The sequence below is a fragment of the Aquila chrysaetos genome, unplaced genomic scaffold (genome assembly GCF_900496995.4).
Source record: "Aquila chrysaetos chrysaetos unplaced genomic scaffold, bAquChr1.4, whole genome shotgun sequence".
NCBI classification, from domain to species: Eukaryota; Metazoa; Chordata; class Aves; order Accipitriformes; family Accipitridae; genus Aquila; species Aquila chrysaetos.
In genome coordinates this window covers 1-18,425 of record NW_024470414.1, presented here as the reverse complement: position 1 = coordinate 18,425, position 18,425 = coordinate 1, and the positions used below count along the sequence as shown (strand labels likewise).

At 61.0% G+C, this 18,425-nt stretch overlaps 2 protein-coding genes across 5 annotated transcripts in view; both read right to left on the bottom strand.

The window, feature by feature from the left end:
* Positions 1–14,235, bottom strand: part of CHD3 (chromodomain helicase DNA binding protein 3) — a 49,205-nt gene extending 34,970 nt beyond the window's left edge. The window contains 4 exon segments of the mRNA XM_030007049.2: positions 470–658; positions 1,705–1,823; positions 11,136–11,413; positions 14,096–14,235. Coding sequence (XP_029862909.1) covers positions 470–658; positions 1,705–1,823; positions 11,136–11,413; positions 14,096–14,205 — 696 coding nt within the window. The 5' untranslated portion in view covers positions 14,206–14,235.
* Positions 14,236–14,425: 190 nt separating this feature from the next.
* LOC115338470 (cytochrome b5 domain-containing protein 1) lies at positions 14,426–18,358 on the bottom strand. Of its 4 annotated transcripts, XM_030007046.1 has the most exons (5): positions 18,152–18,358; positions 17,313–17,389; positions 16,969–17,181; positions 16,277–16,468; positions 15,530–15,668 (listed from the first exon to the last, which is right to left on the bottom strand). In XM_030007046.1, exons 1-5 carry the CDS (start codon positions 18,282–18,284, stop codon positions 15,621–15,623), a joined length of 663 nt encoding a protein of 220 aa, XP_029862906.1. In that variant the 5' UTR covers positions 18,285–18,358; the 3' UTR covers positions 15,530–15,620. The 4 variants fall into 4 exon arrangements, with proteins under 4 accessions (XP_029862907.1, XP_029862906.1, XP_029862908.1 ...); XM_030007047.2 differs by lacking the exons at positions 15,530–15,668; positions 16,277–16,468 and adding an exon at positions 14,426–14,648; XM_030007048.1 differs by lacking the exon at positions 16,277–16,468.
* Between the last annotated feature and the right edge of the window lie 67 nt (positions 18,359–18,425).

Below are 18,425 nucleotides of genomic sequence, written 5' to 3'. Positions count from 1 at the left end.
ACCAGGACACGGAGAGGGGGACAAGAAACACACAGGAATAGGCACAGAGAGAAGGAGGAGACATGTCACCTGTCAGGTCCCCCGCAGGCCCCAAGACGGGACGCCCACGAGGACCCACATGGGTGACGGGACTCCCCACGGGCACCCACACAGGTGTCAGGACCCTCAAGGGCACCCATATGGGTGACAGGGCCCCCATGGACACCCACATGGCAATGGGACCCCTACGGGTCGGTCCCCACACAGTGACAGGACCCCCACGAGGACCCCCACGGGTGTTGCAACGCCCATGGGCACCGACACAGGTGACAGGACCCCCATGGGCACGGACACAGGGATGGGACCCTCACGGGCACCCACATGGCGACAGGACCCCCACAGGCACCCACATAGGGCAGCACTGTGTGCCCAGGTGCTCCCCCCCAACCCACTGAGTACCCCCCACTCACTGGGTGCCTCCTGGCCATACCTTCACCTTCTGCCCCCCCTCCTCATCGGCCTTTTTCCGTCTTTTTGTTTTCTTCTCCTTCTTCTCGCGGTGCTTCCGCCGCCGCTTCCTGGCTGCCCCCCCAGAGTCGCTGCCGCCGCTCTCCGACTTCTCCCGGTACTCTTCCCGCTGGTATTCCTCCCGCTCCGACTCCAGCTCATCTTCGCTCACCTGAAACCACCAGCCAGTGCTCGTCCTTGGTGCCCATCACCCCTCTGCAGGGCCCATCAGCTGCCCCGAGACCCCCGTCAGCTGCCCCAGGACCCCGTCTGTGGCCCCCAACCCCACCAGCCGCCCCAAGACCCCATCACCTAACCCTGTCACCCATGCCCAGACCCCGTCAACCAACACCAGACACCGTCACCCATCCCCAGACGCCATCAGCCATCCCCAGGGCCCATCACCCCTCTCCAGGGCCTGTCAGCCACCCTGAGACCCCCATCAGCTGCCCCAAGACCCCGACGGTTGCCCCCAACCCCATCAGCTGCCACAAGACCTCATCAGCTGCCCCCAGATCCTGTTGTTGTCCCCAGACCCTGTCAGCCACCCTGAGACCCTGTCAGTCGCGCTGAGTCTATCATGCATTCCCACACCCCGTCACCCATCCCCAGACCCTGTCAGCTGCCTTGAGACCCCATCAGCCACCCCGAGACCCCATCCATCATCCCCAAACCTTGTCCATCAACCCCAGACCCTGTCAGCCACCCTGAGACCTCCATCAGCTGCCGTGAGACCCCACCAGTTGCCCCCAAGAGTCTGTCACCCACCCCGAGACCTCCATACATCGTCCCCAGACCCCGTTCTCCATCCCCAGATCTCGTCCATCAACCCGAGACCCCGTTAGCCAACCCAAAAGCCCCATAAGCTGCCTTGAGACCCCATCAGGCACCCTGAGAGTCTGTCAGCCATCCCCAGACCCCATCCACCATTTCCAGACCCCGTCAGCTGTCCCCAACCACCATCAGGCGTTCCTGAGAGTCTGTCACCTGTCCCCAGGCCCTGTCCATCATTCCCAAACCCTGTCACCTGTCCCCAGACCCTGTCAGCCGCCCTGAGAGCCTGTCACCCGTCCCCAGACCCCATCCATCATACCCAGACCCCATAAGCTGACCTAAGACTCTTGTCACTCGTCCCCAGACCCCATCACCCATCCCAGACCCCATCAGCCACGCCAGGAGGACCCAGGCATTCAGGCAGGGTGTCCCAGGGGAACTCACCAGTTTTTTCCGTTTCCGTGGTTTTCCAGGTTTATTTTCCTTCTGCTTCCGGGGACCCCGTTTCTTCTTCTTCACCCCCAGGGCCCCCTCGAGGCCCCGCAGCAGCTCGTCGTCACCGTCTGCAGGGACACGGCAGCCTGAGCCACGGGGACACACGCTGGCGGCGGACGGGGACAGGTGGCTGTGCGAGGTCCCCTCCGCGGCCGCTCGGACGGTGACATGCAGGAAGATAGGTGATGGGGACAGTCAGCTGCGCCAAGGTCCCCTCTGTGGCCACCAGGACAGTGACACACAGTAGGACAGGTGACAGGGACGTGCGGCCAAAATGAGGCCTCCTCTGTGGCCACCAACCCACTGACACACACAGAGGCGGGTGACGGGGACAGGTGGCCATGCTAAGGTTCCCTCTGTGGCCAACATGGTTGTGACATGCAGCAAGACAGGTAACAGGGACAAGCAGCCACACTGAAGTCCCCTCCACAGCCACCGGGACTGTGACACACACAGAGACGGCTGATGGGGACAGGCGGCCACGCTGAGGTCCCCTCCATGACCAAAATGAGGCCTCCTCCGTGGCCACCAGCCCACTGACACGCACAGAGACAGGTGACAGGGAACCACGCTGACATCCCCTATGTGGCCACCAGGATGGTGACAGACAGCAAGACGTGTGACAAGGACAGGCGGCCACACTGAGGTCACCTCCATGACCACTGCCACGGTGACACACATGAAGATGGGTGATGGCCACAGGTGGCCACAGTGAGGTCTCCTCTGTGGCCACCAACCCACTGACACACACAGAAGTGGGTGACAGCCACAGGTGGCCACACTGAGGTCTCCGGGATGGTGACACATGGGAAGGTGGGTGACGGGGACAGTCAACTGCACCGAGGTCCCCTCCGTGGCTTGCTGACATGCGGTGAGGCAGGTGACAGGGACAGGCAGCCACACTGAGGTCCCCTCTGTGGCCACCAGACCACTGACACACACAGAGACGGGTGATGGGCATGGGTGGCCAAGGTCCCTTCTGCAGCCACCAGGACGGTGACATGCAGCAAGGCGGGTGACAGGGTAAGGTGCCCACACTGAGGTCCCCTCCACAGCCACTGAGACAGTGACACACAGCGAGACGGGTGACAAGGCAACCACACTGAGGTCCCCTCTGTGGCCACCAACCCACTGACACACACAGAAACAAGTGACAGGGACAGGCAACCACGCTGAGGTCACCTCCATGGCCACCAGCTCACTGACATGTGGTGAGGTGGGTGACAAAGACAGGTGGCCACACCGAGGCCCCCTCTGTGACCATCGGTGCACTGACAGACACATGAAGACGGGTGACAGCCACAGGCGGCCATACTGAGGTCCCTTCCATGGCCACCAACCCACTGACACAGACAGAGGTGGGTGACGACCACAGGTGGCCACGCTGAGGTCCCCGGGACGGTGACACACAGGGAAGGCGGGTGATGGGGACAGTCGACTGTGCTGAGCATCCCTCCATGGCCACTGGCTTGCTGACATGCGCTGAGGCGGGTGACAGGGACAGGCGGCCACGCCGAAGTCCCTTCTGTGGCCACCAGCATAGTGTCACACACGGAGGCGGGTGACGGGGACAGGCCACCAGGCTGAGGTCCCCTCCGTGGCCACCAGCCCACTGACACACACGGAGGCGGGTGACGGGGGACAGGTGGTCACACTCAGGTCCCCTCTGTGGCCAGCGGGTGACAAGGACGCACCAGCACCCACCTTCCCCTGGCGGAAACGAGCCCAAAATCAGCCTCCCAAAAACTCAGCACCGCAACTACCTTTTTATCCCAGTTTTTGACCCCAAACCAATTGACCTTTGGTTGGGCCTTTGAAGCAGAAACGTTTTGGGGCAAAACCCAACTTTTGGGGCAAAACTCAAGGATAATAAAACCAGCAGCCACAGCCCGAGGCCCCTCCACCGATGGTACCGCTCACCCCATGAAAAAAAGGTAAAAAATCCACCAGAAATGGGATTTGGGGACATTTTCCCCAAAGCCTGTTTTCCACCGTATTTTGGGGCGAAATTACAGGATTTTGGGGGATATTTGGGGTAATTCCATGGTGTTTTACCCCACTGGAAATTCAACACCAACCTGCCAAGCAGATTTCTACGGCTCCGTGGCTGCCATGCCCAATGCTGGAGCATCATTAACGCTAAATTAATTAGCTTCGTGGGCACCATACACTAAAATCCTCCTGGAAATGCCCCGCGGGGGGGGGGGGGGGGTGTACCCCAAAAACGAGGCCCCCAACCACCGGCACAACCCCCTGGGTTCTTTCTTCCCGTCTTCCCATAAGCAGGAGCCCCTTTTTCCTCCTTTTTTTCCCTAAAAAGCAACGAGGGATCAACTGCTCGGCACAATCGCTCCACTCCGGCTGATGGTCCCCAACCACCGGTAGAGGATTTCCCAGCTGCTCACCCCAGGGGACACCGGTGTCACCGTGACAGTGACCAACCACTGGCAGAGGATTCCCCAACCACTCACCCGGGGGATGCCGGTGTCAGTGTGACAGTGACCAACCGCCGGCAGCGGTGGATTCCCCCCTCTTTGACCCTAAAAGCGATCAACGGCTCGGCACAATCGCTCCACTCTGGCTGACAGTCCCCAACCGCTGGCAGAGCATTTCCTAACCGCTCACCCGGGGGGGACGCCGGTGTCACCGTGACGGTGACCAACCGCCAGCAGAGGATTTCCCAACCTCTTGGCCGAGGGCCACCGGCGTCCCCGTGACGGGGGCCACCGAGAATCCCCGAGGACCATCCCCGGGGCGGTGACACCTACATCCGTGTCATGGCCTTGGCTGTCCCCGGTGTTTTTGGCAGCCAGTCGGGGTGAAGCCCGGGAGAGGTGTCACATCTGCCCGGCGGCTCTTGCAACGAGCTGGCACGTCCTCAGCCTGGCGTGTGTGTGTGTGTCCCCCGCCGACGTCACCCGTCCGCCCCCATAAATCACAACCGGCGCTCGCTGACAGGTCCCAGCCGACCGCCGGCGGTCAGGGATGAAGCTCACCGCCGCCGCTGCCGCCGGGGAGGAAACCCCCGGTGTCCCCGAGCCGCGAAGGGAAGGCGGGGGGGGGGGTCCGGGAGGGTGACGGCGGGTGCCAAGTTTGGCGTGGGGAGAGGAAGCAACACCCGGCGCCGCCGGGGTCACATTCCTGCCTAATCCCTTGGCACCGCCGGCCAGCCTGCTGCCAGACCGCTGCCGGCAGGGTCCGGCGACAGGCAACGCTGCCGGGACCACCCGGATAACGCCAGCCCCCCCCCCCCGGCTCTGGGCGTGCAGGGCCGAGGAGGGGGGGCGATGCAGGAAAATGGTAACGGGGGACAAAAAAAAAAAAAAAAAGCAACCAAAAAACCACCCCCACCCCGCCTTTTTCTTTTCCTGCTTTTTTCCGTGCCGGGCCGGATCCTGCCCTCCCTCTTCCCCTCCACCAATTTCCCCCACCACCACGTTGTTCCCCCTCCCTCCTCGCCCACCGTCACCTTCGGGTGCTCCCCGCAGGACACAGCTGCTCACCGGGACGGGGCTCAGCCCCACCAGGCCTGATCCTGCCATTTTGGGGGGTGTTTCCCCCCTCAACACCTCTTCTTCCCCCCCCCATCCCATTCCTGCCCGCCCCCCCCCCCCCCCCAAGACCAGCAGACATGCGCGGGGAGCCGGGGCGCGTTGGCAAACCATCAACGAGAATTTTCCACACACGTGACGTTCCCACTCCCCGCACCTCGAGAAAAAAAAAAACGTAGACACCCGGACAGGGAGGGGGGGTGGGTGATGGGGGGGGGGGGAAGGCGCACACCCGCTCGCTGCCTGCGCCGGCAGGCAGCTGCCAGACACAAAGCACCCCCCCCCCAACCTCGGGCGGCCACGGCGGCGAACAGGCGCGAGAAAAAGCCGGAAAAAAAAAAACCGGGAGAAAATTAATGAAAATTAACAGCGAGCGTGCAGAAAGGGGAAAAAGGTGAAAAAAATGGGAAAAAAGGAAAAAAAAAAGAAAAAAATCAAGAGGGGAGTGATTCTGCAAAAGGGGAGGAAAGAGTTTGAACAAAGAAAGAGGGGAGGTGTCCTCAAAAATGGGGGAAAAAAAGGGAAAAAATGAGGCAAACGGGGCACCGAGGCACCAGTTTTTCCCACAGTGGAAAAAAATCGCCAGTTTGGCTCTTCTTGGGGGGTTTTACCCCATTTTCTGGCTGGCCCCAGTGGTGGGGCAGCCGGCCGGGCCTTTGGTCCACAACTTGGTGACACAGTGGAAAAAAACCCTCAACTTTTTGCCTGGATTTTGGCTTTTTGGGTTTTTTTTAAATGAAAATTTGTCGGTGTGGGTGCTCCCCCCCCCTCCCGGCACTCAAACCGCCACCGCGTCCCTGGTCGACGCCATTGTTCTCAGCTGGGACGGGCTGGAAATGGCAAAAATAGGGAAAAAAAGGAAAAAATAATAAAAAAACCCAACAAAAACCCAACAAGTTTCAGCTGCGGAGGAGGGGGAGGGGGTCAGCTTCCCGCTGGGGAAGTGGGGAAAAAGTGTTTTTTCACCTCAAATCCGGGGAACCCTGAGCGCCCAGCTCGCTGTCCGGAGGGGGACGGACGGACAGACAGACGGAGGCTGGCCTCCCGCTGCTCCTGCTCTGGCGAGAAACGTTAAAAATGTGCAATATTGCTGTTCTGGGGAGAGAAAGCTTAAAAAAAATAGCTATTATTGGTGCTACGGGTAGGAAAAATTTTAAAAAATGGGTATTAGGGCTCTTCTGGACAGAGAAAAGTTTAAAAAAACCCCAGGTATCAGGGCTGTTCTGGGGAGAAAAAAAGTTTAAAAAAGTGAATTTAGGGGCTGATTCAGGGATGTCCGTGCAGCCCCACATGGAGCATTTGCAGGATTGCGCTACGGAGAGAAAAAATAATTAAAGAATTGCCAAAAAAGCCAAGAAAAAGCCAAAGGAAACGGCCAGGGAAGCAGCAGCAGCTTGGGGAGGCTGTGCTGGAAAGTCAGATTTGCCCCACTTCTTTTCCCCCCCCAAACCCGCTTTGTAACGGGCAAATTTATCCATTTCTGAGTTTTTCCGGAAAAAAGGGAACTCTAAAATCCAAATTTACCCATTTCTGAGCATTTTGGAGAGATCTAAAATCCAAATCTCCCCATTTATGAGCATTCTGCGGGGGGAAGGGGGGTGTCTCAAATCCAAATTTACCTATTTCTGAGCATTTTGGAACAAAGAAAGGGTTCTAAATTCCAAATTTACCCATTTCTGAGCTTTTCTGGAAAAAGAAGGGTTGTAAAATCCACATTTGCCCATTTCTGAGCAAATGGGGAGTTCTAAAATCCAGATCTCCCACTTTCTGAGCATTCTCAGGGGCGGGGGGGAAGGGGGGTCTCAAATCCAAATTTACCTATTTCTGAGCATTTTGGGACAAAGAGAGGGTTCTAAATTCCACGTTTACCCATTTCTGAGGATTTGGGAGAGTTCTAAAACCCAAATCTCCCCATTTTTGAGCATTCTGGGGCAGGGGGGGAAGGGGGGGCTCTAAAATCCAAATTTACCTCTTTCTGAGGATTTTGGGGAGCTCCAAAATCCACATTTACCCATTTCTGAGCACTGTTGGGGAAAAAAAGGGGGGGGGGGGGGCTAAAATCCAAATTTATTCATTTCTAAGCTATTCCAGAAAAAGAAGGGCTTCTAAAATCCAAATTTACCCATTTCTGAGCTTTTCTGGAAAAGAGGCAGTTCTAAAATCCGAATTTACCCCTTTCTGAGCATTCAGGGGGAGGAAGAGGGGGTCTCAAATCCAAATTTACCTCTTTCTGAGCATTTTGGGGACAAAGAGAGGGTTCTAAAATCCAAATTTACCCATTTCTAAGCTTTTCTGGAAAAAGGAATTTTAAGATCCAAATTTGCCCATTTCTGAGCATTTTGGGGAGCTCTAAAATCTGCATTTACCCATTTCTGAGCATTGTTGGGGAAAAAAGGGAGGTCTAAAATCCAAATTTACTCATTTCTAAGCTTTTATGGAAAAAGAACGGCTTCTAAAATCCGAATTTACCCATTCCTGAGCGTTTTCGAAGTGAGCTTTAAAAAAAATCAAAGCTGCTTTTTTAATCCGACTGGCCACTTTGGGCTCCGAGATGCCTTTCCCCCTCCCCGCTGCTGTAGGCCAAACCAGAAAAAGCGAAAAAATCATATTCAGAAAGGAAAAACACTTCCCATTTTGCACAGAAACAGTCAATTTTAGGTCCCCACCTCAGGCAAAACTGCCAGAAAAGGTGACTGCAACGCCAAACCGTCCCTGCACTGGCAAATCCGGCTGTTGGGGACCCTCCTGGGTACCTGAGCTGAGGAAAATGGGCGTTTTTTGCGCTAAATCCTACCACCCCCCCCCCCCCCCCCCCCCGGTTTCTCACATTTTTTAACACCCGCACATGGCCCTGAGGGAGGAAATCTCAGCTGAAGCGGCAGCACGCACCCGAACAGGGTGGGTTTGGAGGGTGCAAACCTGCTCCAAAACTACCGGTGGTGCCAAAATTTTGGGTGAAGGCACAGCCGAGCTGCCAACACCGAGGAGTGGAGTTTGAGAAACACAAGAAACTACAATAAAACACAATAAAAGACAATAAAACACAATAAAAGACAATAAAAGCGTCCCTTTGGGCCCAGGATAAGCCAGCGCTGGGATGTCAATGGCTCCTGGGGACTTTGGGTCCATCCTGGAGGGGGTTTTGCACGGTGACATCCGTGACTCCCGAGACCATCGGCACCCAACCCCCCCCGTCAAGGGGTGCAACAACCGCTCCGGGTCCTGTCAGGCACACAACAGCCCCCATCGCCCCCCGCCATGGGGTGCAACAGCCATCCTAGATCCTGTCAGGCGCCCAACACCCATCATCCTTCAGCGCGGGGTGCAACAACCAACCTGGGTCCTGCCGAGCACCCAACAGCACCCATCACCCCGCACCATGGAGCGCAACAACCATCCTGGATCCTGTCAGGTGCACAACAGCACCCATCGCCCCACAACTGCCTGGGTGCAACAACCATCCTGGATGCTGTCAAGGCGTGCAACAGCACCCATGACCCTTCACCATGGGGTGCAACAACCAACCTGGGTCCTGCCAGGCACCCAACAGCCCCCCTTGCCCCACAACTGCCTGGAGTCCTCTCAGGCACCCAACAGCTCCCATCACAACACACCATGGGGTGCAACAGCCACCCCAACTCCTGTCAGGCACCCAACTGCCCCCATCCCAACGCACCACGGGGTGCAACAACAATCTTCGGTCCTGTCAGGCACAAAACGGCCCACGTCACGGGGTGCAACAGGCGCCCTGGGCCCTGCCAGGAGCCCTACAGCACCCATTACCCTACAACTGCCTGTCAGACACCCAACAGCACCCATCACCCCACACCATGAGGTGCAACAACCAGCCTGGATCCTGTCAGGCTCACAACAGCACCCATCACCATACAGCACATGGTGCAACAACTGCCCTGGGTCCTACCAGGGATACCACAGGGTGTAACAACCGCCCTGGGATCCTGTCAGGCACACAACAGCCCGCCGTCACCCCACACCATGGGGTGCAACAACCGCCCTGGAGCTCTGTCAGGCACCCAACAGCACCTGTCACCCCACACCATGGGGTGAAACAACCACCCTGGGATCCTGTCAGGCTCCCAACAGCACCCACCACCCCACACCACACAGTGCAACAACGACCCTGGGTACTACCAGGCGCACAACAGCCCCCATCACCCCACACGACAGGGTGCAACCACCGTCCTGGATCCCGTCAGGCACATTACGGCACCCATCATCCTACGCCATGGGGTGCAACAACCATCCTGGACCCTGCGAGGTGCCCACCAGCCCCCCTTGCCCTACAACTGCCTGGGTTCCTGACAGGCACAGAACAGCCCCCATGACCCCACACCACGGGGTGAAACAACCACCCTGGGACCCTGTCAGGCACCCAACAACCCCCATCACCCCACACCATGGGGTGCAACAACTGCCCTGGGGTCCTGTCAGGCACACAACCACCCCGTCGCCCCACACCATGGGGTGCAACCACCATCTTGGATCCTGTCAGGCGCATAAGAGCACCCATCAACCTACGCCATGGGGTGCAACAACCGTCCTGGACCCTGTGAGGTGTCCACCAGCCCCCCTTGCCCTACAACTGCCCTGGGATCCTGTCAGGCACCCAACAGCCCCCATTGCCTCACACCACGGGGTGAAACAACTGCTCTGGGGTCCTGTCAGGCGCAGAACAGCACCCGTCAACCTACACCATGGGGTACAACAACCACCCTGGGATCCTGTCAGGCACAGAACAGCCCCGGTCACCCCGCATCACAGGGTGCAACAACTACCCTGGGATCCTGTCAGGCACACAACAGCCCCAGTCACCCCACACCATGGGGTACAACAACCACCCTGGAGTCCTGTCAGGCTCACAACAGCCCCAGTCACCCCACACACCATGAGGTGCAACAACAGCCCTGGGGTCCTGTCAGGCTCCCAACAGCCCCCACCACCCCACGCAGCGCAACAACCACTCCGGGTCCTACGAGGTGCACAACAGCACCCATCTACCTACACCACGGGGTGCAACCGCCATCGTGGACCCTGTGAGGTGTCCACCAGCCCCCCCTTGCCCTACAGCCGCCCTGGGGTCCTGTCAGGCACTCAACAGCCCCCATCGCCCCACACCACGGGGCGCAACAACCGCCCTGGGGTCCTGTCAGGCGGAGAACAGCCCCCATCAACCTACACCATGGGGCGCAACAACCACCCTGGGGTCCTGTCAGGCGGAGAACAGCCCCCATCGCCCCACACCCCCCCCACACCACGGGGCGCAACAACCGCCCTGGGGTCCTGTCAGGCCCTGCCCGGGGGGGGGGGGGGGGGTGCGATGGGGGGGGGGGATTCCCGGCCCCGCCCCTCCCCAGGGGGTGGGACCCACGCCCGAAGCGGGGGGGGGACACGACGGACGACGACACGCGTGGCGGGGGGGGGGGGGGGGGGGCCGATGTGTGTGAAGGCCGCAGCCGTGTGTGTGTGTCCCCCCCCCAACTTAGACCACCGCGGGGAGGGGGGGTGGCTGGAGACCGCCCCCCCCGCGCCGTTAGGGCGGTTGTTTACAAACAGCGCGCCTGCCCCCCCCCCCCAAATTCCACACACACACACACACCCCCCCCCCCCCCCCGAACCCGGTGCCGTGTGGCGGGAAGCGCGCGGAGCGGGGGGGGGGTCGCGGTGTGGCGGGAAGCGCGCGGGGGGGCCGTGTGGCGGGAAGCGCTCGGCGGGAAGACGAGGCGGAGGTGGGGGGGGGGTGATGTGTGTGGTGATGGGGGGGGGGGCGGCCGTGGCACGGCGGGGGGGGGGGGGGGGGGGGCTGTTTACCTGTCGGCGCCTCAGGCGGCCCCGCGGCGGCGGCGGCGGGAGCGGGAACGGGGGGGGGGGGGGGCGGCGGCGGCGGCGGCGGCGGGGCGGGCGGCGGCGGGGGGAAGATGTCGGCGGGTCCTCGGTGTCCTCCGGTAACGGCGAGGAGAGCGGTCGCGTCTTCTTCCTCCTCCTCTTCGTCTTCTTCCTCCTCGTCGTCTTCATCCCCCTCCGCCTCAGACACCACCATCTCCTCCTCCTCTTCCTCGTCCTCCCTCAGAGGGGAAGCCATGGCGGGGCTGAGGGGGGCAGGAGGGAGACGGGAGTGAGGCGGGCGGGAGGCGGAGGGAGGCGGCGGACGGGGGGGGGGGGGGGGACGAGGTTGGGGGGGGGGGGGGACCCTCCGCGCTCTCCCACCTCCCCCAACCCACCACCACCCCGGGGGGGGGGGGCGGGGGGGGGCGGGAAACAGCAGCCGGGACGGGGCGACCCCCCCCCCCCCGGGGGCCTGAGCCCCGCCGCTGAGGAGAAAAGAAGGGGGGGGGGGGGGGAAAATAGGCTGGTTAAAAAAAAAAAAAGGGGGGTCTTAAAAAAAAAAAACACCCCCCCCCCAAAAAAAAATAAAATTAAAGGTTAAAATCCCCTCAAAAACCAAAACAACTCCTCGGGGGCCGCCCGGGACAGCGTTCCCCGCGAGAGCGAGGAGCGAAAATGGCCGCCCCGAAATTTATTTTTAAATCCGAACAACCCCCCCCCTCCCCGACACCGACACACCACCCGCCTCACCACCAACCCCCCCACGAAGAAAGGGGGAAAAAAAAAAAATTAAAAAAAAAAAAAAAGGAAAAAAAAAGGAGCCGGGAGGAGAAAGGGGGGGGGGTTAAAAAAAAAGGGGGGGGGAAATTCCCCCCCCCCCTTAAGGGAAAAAAAAAAAAAAAGCCCAAAATGGCCGGCTGAGGGGTTGGGTTTTTTGAGGGGGGGGGGGTTTGGGTTTTTTTTTTTATTTTGAAGTCTCCCCACTCCCACACACACCTTCCTGCAGGTTAGGAAAGATTTACAAAAAAAAAAAAAAAAAAAAAAGAAAAAAAAAACCAACCACCACCAAAAAACAAAACCAAAAAAAAAGAAAAAGCACCAAAAATGCCTCAAGAAAATCCAGGCAGGGGGGGAAAAAAACAAAACAAAACAAAACAAAACACAAAATACCAAAAAAAAAAAGGCAAAAAAAAAAGCTTCCCCCCCCTCGTTGCCGCTACAGCCTGAGCGGGCGAATAATCATAATTCTGCTCTTTTTTTTTCTTTTTGGTTTTTGGTTTGTTTTTTGGTTTTTTAGGGTTTGGCTTTTTTTTTTTTTTTGGCTTGTTTGCTTGTTTTTTATATCTCTCTCTATATATAATCTCTGCAGATCCCGGCTCGGTGCGTGAGATGAACAATATTTGTGTATTCCCGGCGCGGGGGGGAACCGAAAGAGGAAGATTTCTGCATAAAACAAAGATGGCTGCGGTAAATTATTTCTTTTTTTTTTTTTTCTCTCTTTCTCCTTATACTTCCCCCCCCCTTCAATAAAAATATTTCTGGCGGGGGGGGGGGGGCGGATTAATCAGTACTCATGCTCAGTGTGACATCAGCATAAATTGTTAAAGGTTAACTAGTTCCATACTAGTCACGCCGCTTTTTTTTTTTTTTGCCCGTTTTCCCCCCGTTTTCGCTAAGCCAAAGCCAACCGGGGGGGGGGGGGGGCGGATTTTAAAACACACACACACGCACAAAAAAAAGGGTGGGTTTATTTTTTTTTTTCTTCTTCTTTATCCCTCCCTTCTCTACTTTTAAATACTTCAGAAGGGAGTGGTTTTATGGGTTGGGTTTTTTGGGGGGGGGGTGGTTTTTTTTTTTTTTGGACTTTCTTAAGGCTGCAGGGGAAGAAGAACAACAAAAAAAAAAAACCCAAAAAAGAGAAAAAAATATTAAAAAAGGGAAAGAAAACGAGCTTGAAACTCTCTCCAGCCCCAGGGACGGGGGTTTAACCACCCTCCCCCAGAAACCCCCCGTTTCACCAGCGGGCAGCACCCCACTTTGCTGATATTCCCCCCCCCCCCCCAAAAAAAAAAAAACCAAGGAGAAACAGGCAAGACTTACGGCGGGGGGTTAGATTTTTTTTTTTTTGTGGTGTGAGCTTGCCTAAAACGCTCCAAAATCACCCTAAAAACCAGCAAAACCTCCTAAAACTGCTCGGGTTGGGCCCTGGGCCCTGGCTGGCCTCGGGCACCCACCCTGACCCCCCCCCGCCCCCACACGTGGCTTTTTGCCGCCTTTTTAACCTTCCGCATCTTTTTTTTTTTTGGCCTTTTTTGCCCCAAAACACCAGGGGATGAACCGACCGGGGTCAAACCCGGAATTGGCATCACCGGCCCTCGGGGGCCTCCTCGTGCCCCGCCAGCAGCTGAAGACACCCCCAAAAATGGTGTAAAATGGGGGGGGGCGGGACCAGAAAACACTTGGGGTTTGGGGGGGTTGCCCCATTTTAGGGTTTTTTTTTCTGGTTTTGACCCCAAAACGCCGCGACCGGTGGTTGTCTCCGCGATGGTGCGGCCGTTCTCAGCCGGTGCCCTCTCGCCCTCAACCCCCTCCAGCCCCTCAACCCCCCTCTCCCCGCTTTTTGCAAAAAAAGTGGGTAAAACTGGGCAATTTTGGGGCAGGGAAGACCCTCGCGCCACAACACCGGTGCCAAAAAAACCCCACCCTGGTGACACCCCAAATCCCCCCAAAATCCCCCAGGGCGACCCCGTGCCGCAGCAAGCGCCAGGTAGACCCGTTCTGCTTGTCTTTTGGGGCCAATTTTGCTGCTTTTTTTCACCCCAAAACCGCCACCGCCGTCTCCCCTGACACCCCCAAACCCTCCGACCCTTCCCAGCGGGCGCTTCGGTGGAACCAAACCCCCCCCCCCCCCGCTTTCATTTTGGGGTGTTTTTCTCCTTTTTCACCGTTTCCCCTCCGTTCGGCGTGGGTCGGTGAACGTCTCCGGCGTGCCGTCAGGTGAGCTCCTCGCCGGGCCCGGCTGGCGGCACCGCGGTTCCCGCCGGCTCCTCTCCATCCCCGCCGCCGCTCGGCTCTGATGCTCCTCACACCCCGCGAGCGCAAGGGCAACACCGTGCTGTCGCCGGTGGTCACGGTGTCACCCGGTGCCGGGAGGGCCAGGGCTGTTTTCCACCCTTCCTCCGGCACCGGTACGCTCCTGGTTTCTGGAAACCCTCTGAAGGAACCCCCAGAGGGTCCGTCGGTGACTCTGGGAGGGTGACACCATCCCGCGCGGTGTCACCGGGCTGGTTTTGGCACAGCCGGTGGCCGAGTCGTGTGTGTGTGTGTGTGTGTCCCCTGCTCTGAGTGCTCGGTGGTTCGGTGAGCCGGCGGCCTCGGCGGTGCGTGCCGGTTCACCCCAGGTCGGGGTGATCCACCCCTGGTGCCGGGCGGCTGTTTCGGGGTGTGGATCGGTATTGCCGGAGTCTGCGCATCCTGGCGGAGCCGGACAGGGGCCACCTGTAGAGACAGATGTCACCCCCACCCCGAGTCACCCGCCAGCACCCCGAGTCACCCACCCGCACCCCGAGTCACCCACCGGCTCGGCTTGACTTACACCCGCCACCGCTTGTGCCCTGAAGGTGACGGTGACAACCGCCAGACCCTCCTCTTCGGGGACACCGGAGCCACCGCGGTGCGCCGGGCGTGGAGCAGCCGGACGCAGACAGGCGGACATGGACAGGCGGACGCGGACAGGCGTGGGCAACGCCGCGAGCCCTCCGGGGGGGCGTAAGGTCAGCGTCGGGGACGCGTCCCACGTGACACGTGGCCGTGCCAGGGGCTGGCAGCCACCCACGGGGACAAACAGCCGGCGCCACACGCCCGGCGGTTGTCACCCGCCGTCACCTGCTGTCACCCGCTGTCGGTCCCGTGGGAAAACACCACCACCCCCCCATGGTGGGGGGGGTACAGCGTCACCATCACCCCAGGGGGGGACACGGACACTTGGTGACATCGAGGCCAAGCACGGCTGTGTCACCTGATCGGGGGGGGGTACAGCGTCACTGTCACCCAGGGAGGGCACATGGCTGTACCCCTGGGGTGACACTTGGGGACACCGAGGCTGTGTCACACGATGGGGGGGGGGTACAGCGTCACCGTCACCCAGGGCGGGGGGGACACACACGGTGGTACCCCTGGGGTGACACTTGGGGACATCAAGGTTGTGCCACCCCACGAGGGGGTGACACAGGGTGACAACCCCCCCCTTGTCACCCCAGAGGACCTCCAAGAGCCGCCTGCCACTGCCCCAGCTGGGGTGGGGGGGGGGGGGTCCCCGTGTCCCCCCACCCTGCACCCCCGTCCCTGTCCCCGTCCCCCCCCAGGCTCCGCTGTGGCTGTTTTTGGCAAAATCGGGTTTATTTTGCTCAAAAAGTTACAGTTTGCCCCCCAAAATTTGGGGGAGACACTCCTGGGGACCCCCCGCTGGTGTCACCGTCTGCCTGTTGGGGGGGGGGGGGGCACGGCCTCGCCCTGGGGCTGCAAAGGGAGGAGACGGGTGGTGGGTTTGGGGGGGCTGGGGGGGGGTGGGGTACAGGAGGGGTTTGGGGGGGGCCCTACCAGTGTTTTGGGGGTGCTGATAGGGTGGGGGGGAGCTGGGGGGGGTTTTGGGGTGCCAGTGTGGGTTTGGGGGTGCTGGTGGGGGGCTAAGCATTTGGGGGGGGCTGGTGGGGTTTTGGGGTGCCAGTGTGCATTTGGGGGGGGCCCTACTAATGGTTTGGGGTGTCTGGTAGGGTGGGGGGGCTGGGGGGGTTTGGGGTGGTTAGTGGGGAGTGGTAAGTGTTTGGGGGGGCTGGTGGGGTTTTGGGGTGCCAGTGTGGGTTTGGGGGGGCCCTACCAGCGGTTTGGGGGTGCTGGCAGATTGGGGGGGTCGGTAAGTGTTTGGGGGGGCTGGCAGGGGGTTGGGGGGTCTGGTGGGGTTTTAGGGTGCTGGTAGGCAGTTCAGGGGGACCGCTGGGGGAATTGGGGGGGGGCTACTCATGTTTTGGGGGTGCCTGGCGAGGTTGGGGGTGCCGGCAGGGGTTTTGGGGGGGGTGTGGGGGTGTGCAGGGTTTTGGGGGTGCCGATGGGGTTTTGGGGTTCCCTACCGCGGTTATTGCTCGAGGAAGTCGTCGGTGAAGTAGAGGTGGACGGTGGGGGGGGGAGCCGTCGCGGTCGGGGGCCGGGGGGGGCTGGTCGGGGTGCAGGGGGGCCCCCCCGCAGCGCCAGGCGTAGCCCCCCACGTGGGCGTTCCAGGGCAGCGCCCGCTCCACCAGCCCCCCCGCCTGCTCCCCGCAGGCCTGTGCCCACCGGCACCCTCAGCACCCCGCGGGGGGGGGGACACGGGACCCCCCCCGGGGACGAGGGACTCCCCCCATATGGGTGACAGCACCCCCCAATGGGACAAGGGACCCCAAAAGGGGACAAGGGGCCCCCCCCCCAGGGACAAGGGACCCTCAAAAGGGATGAGGGGACTCCCTAAGGGGACAAGGGCCCCCCCCCCAGGGACAAGGGACCCCAAAAGGGGACAAGGGCCCCCCCAGGACAAGGGACCCCAAAAGGGATGAGGGGACCCCCTAAGGGGACAAGGGACCCCCCCCCACGGGGACAAGGGACCCCAAAAGGGACTAGGGGACCCCCCCCAAAAGGAACAAGATGAGTGACCTCAACAGGGACAACGGGACCCCCCCAAAGGGGACACGGGCACCCCAAGACCCTCCTCCCCCACCCCTGGGGTCCCCCCCCGTCTCCCCCCCCCAGGTGACATCAGGGGGTGTCCCCCGTGTCCCCCCCCCCTCACCTCGATGACGTGCTCCTGCCCCGTCAGGGTGTTGCAGAGCCGCAGGTGTTGGGGGGCGGCCGTCAGGCGCCCCACTTCCAACCGGGGGTCCTCCCACCACGGGGGGGTCTCTGGGGGGGCCCAGTCCGAGCGGGGTTCGGGGGGGGCCCCCCCCGGCCCCCCCGGCACGCAGCAGCACAGCAGGCCGGACTGGGGGTCCACGCGGGTCAGCGGCTGTGGGGCGGTGGGTGTGTGTTTGAGACCCCCAGTTTTGGGGGGGGGGGGGGGATGCTGGTGACCCCCCAAATGTGGGCCCCCACCCGGTGCTTTTGGGGGGGACACACGCGACCCCCCCCCAGACTTACGTCCCCGGTCTGGGGGTCGAACCAGTGGCTGACGTCACTGCCTGCCGCCTCCAGGAGCGGGCGCAGCTGGGGGTCACCTGGGGGGGAAGGAGGGGCTGCCTGTGGGGAGACCCCCCCCATGGCCCCCCCATAGCCCCTATAGCGCCCTCATAGCCCCCCCCCAGCCCCCATAATCCCCCCTTAGCCCCCCCCCACGGCCCCATTACCCCCCCCCCAGCCCCCCATAAACCCCCCCTTAGCCCCCTCAGTCCCCCATAAACCCCCTTTAACCCCCCCATAACCCCGCTTAGCCCCCCCTCTAGCCCCCCCTAGCCCCCCCAGTCCCCCATAAAACCCCTTTTAGCCCCCCCAGCCTGCCCTTTTGCCCCCCCAACCCCCCTTAGCCCCCCCAGTCCCCCATAAACCCCCCTGTAGCCCCCCTTAGCCCCCATAATCCCCTCTTAGCCCCCCCCCGCCCCCCTCTAGCACCCCATAGCCCCCCCTTAGCCCCCTCCCAACCCCCATAACCCCCCCAGCCCCCCTCCATTCCCCCCATAAACCCCCCTTTAGCCCCCCTCTTTATCCCCTCCATTCCCCCATAATCCCCTCTTAGCCCCCCCCCCAGGCCCCATTAGCCCCCCCGGCCCCATTAGCCCCCTCTTTAGCCCCCCCTCAGCCCCCATAATCCCCCCTTAGCCCCCCCCCGGCCCCATTAGCCCCCTCTAGCCCCCCATAACTCCCCTTTATCCCCCCCAGCCCCCATAATCCCCTCTTAGCCCCCCCCCCCCCCGGCCCCCTTAGCCCCCCATACCCCCCCTTAGCCCCCCCTCACGGCCCCATTAGCCCCCCCCCCCCCGCACCTTGCCGGTCCCGGAGGAAGGGCCCCAGCCGCAGGCCGCGGCCGCGGGCGCTGACCCAGCGCTGCCCGGCCCGGGCCGCCACCTCCCGCCGCAGCAGCCAGCGGGGCTGGGCCGCCGCGCCGCCCGCCGCCATGGCAACGCCGCCCCGTCGCTACGGCAACGCCGCCGGAACTTCCGCCGCGGGGCACGCTGGGAAGCGTAGTCCTCGGCACCGCCCGCCCCGCGCCGTCGCCGCGGCAACGACGCCGGGACTTCCGCCGCGGGGCACGCTGGG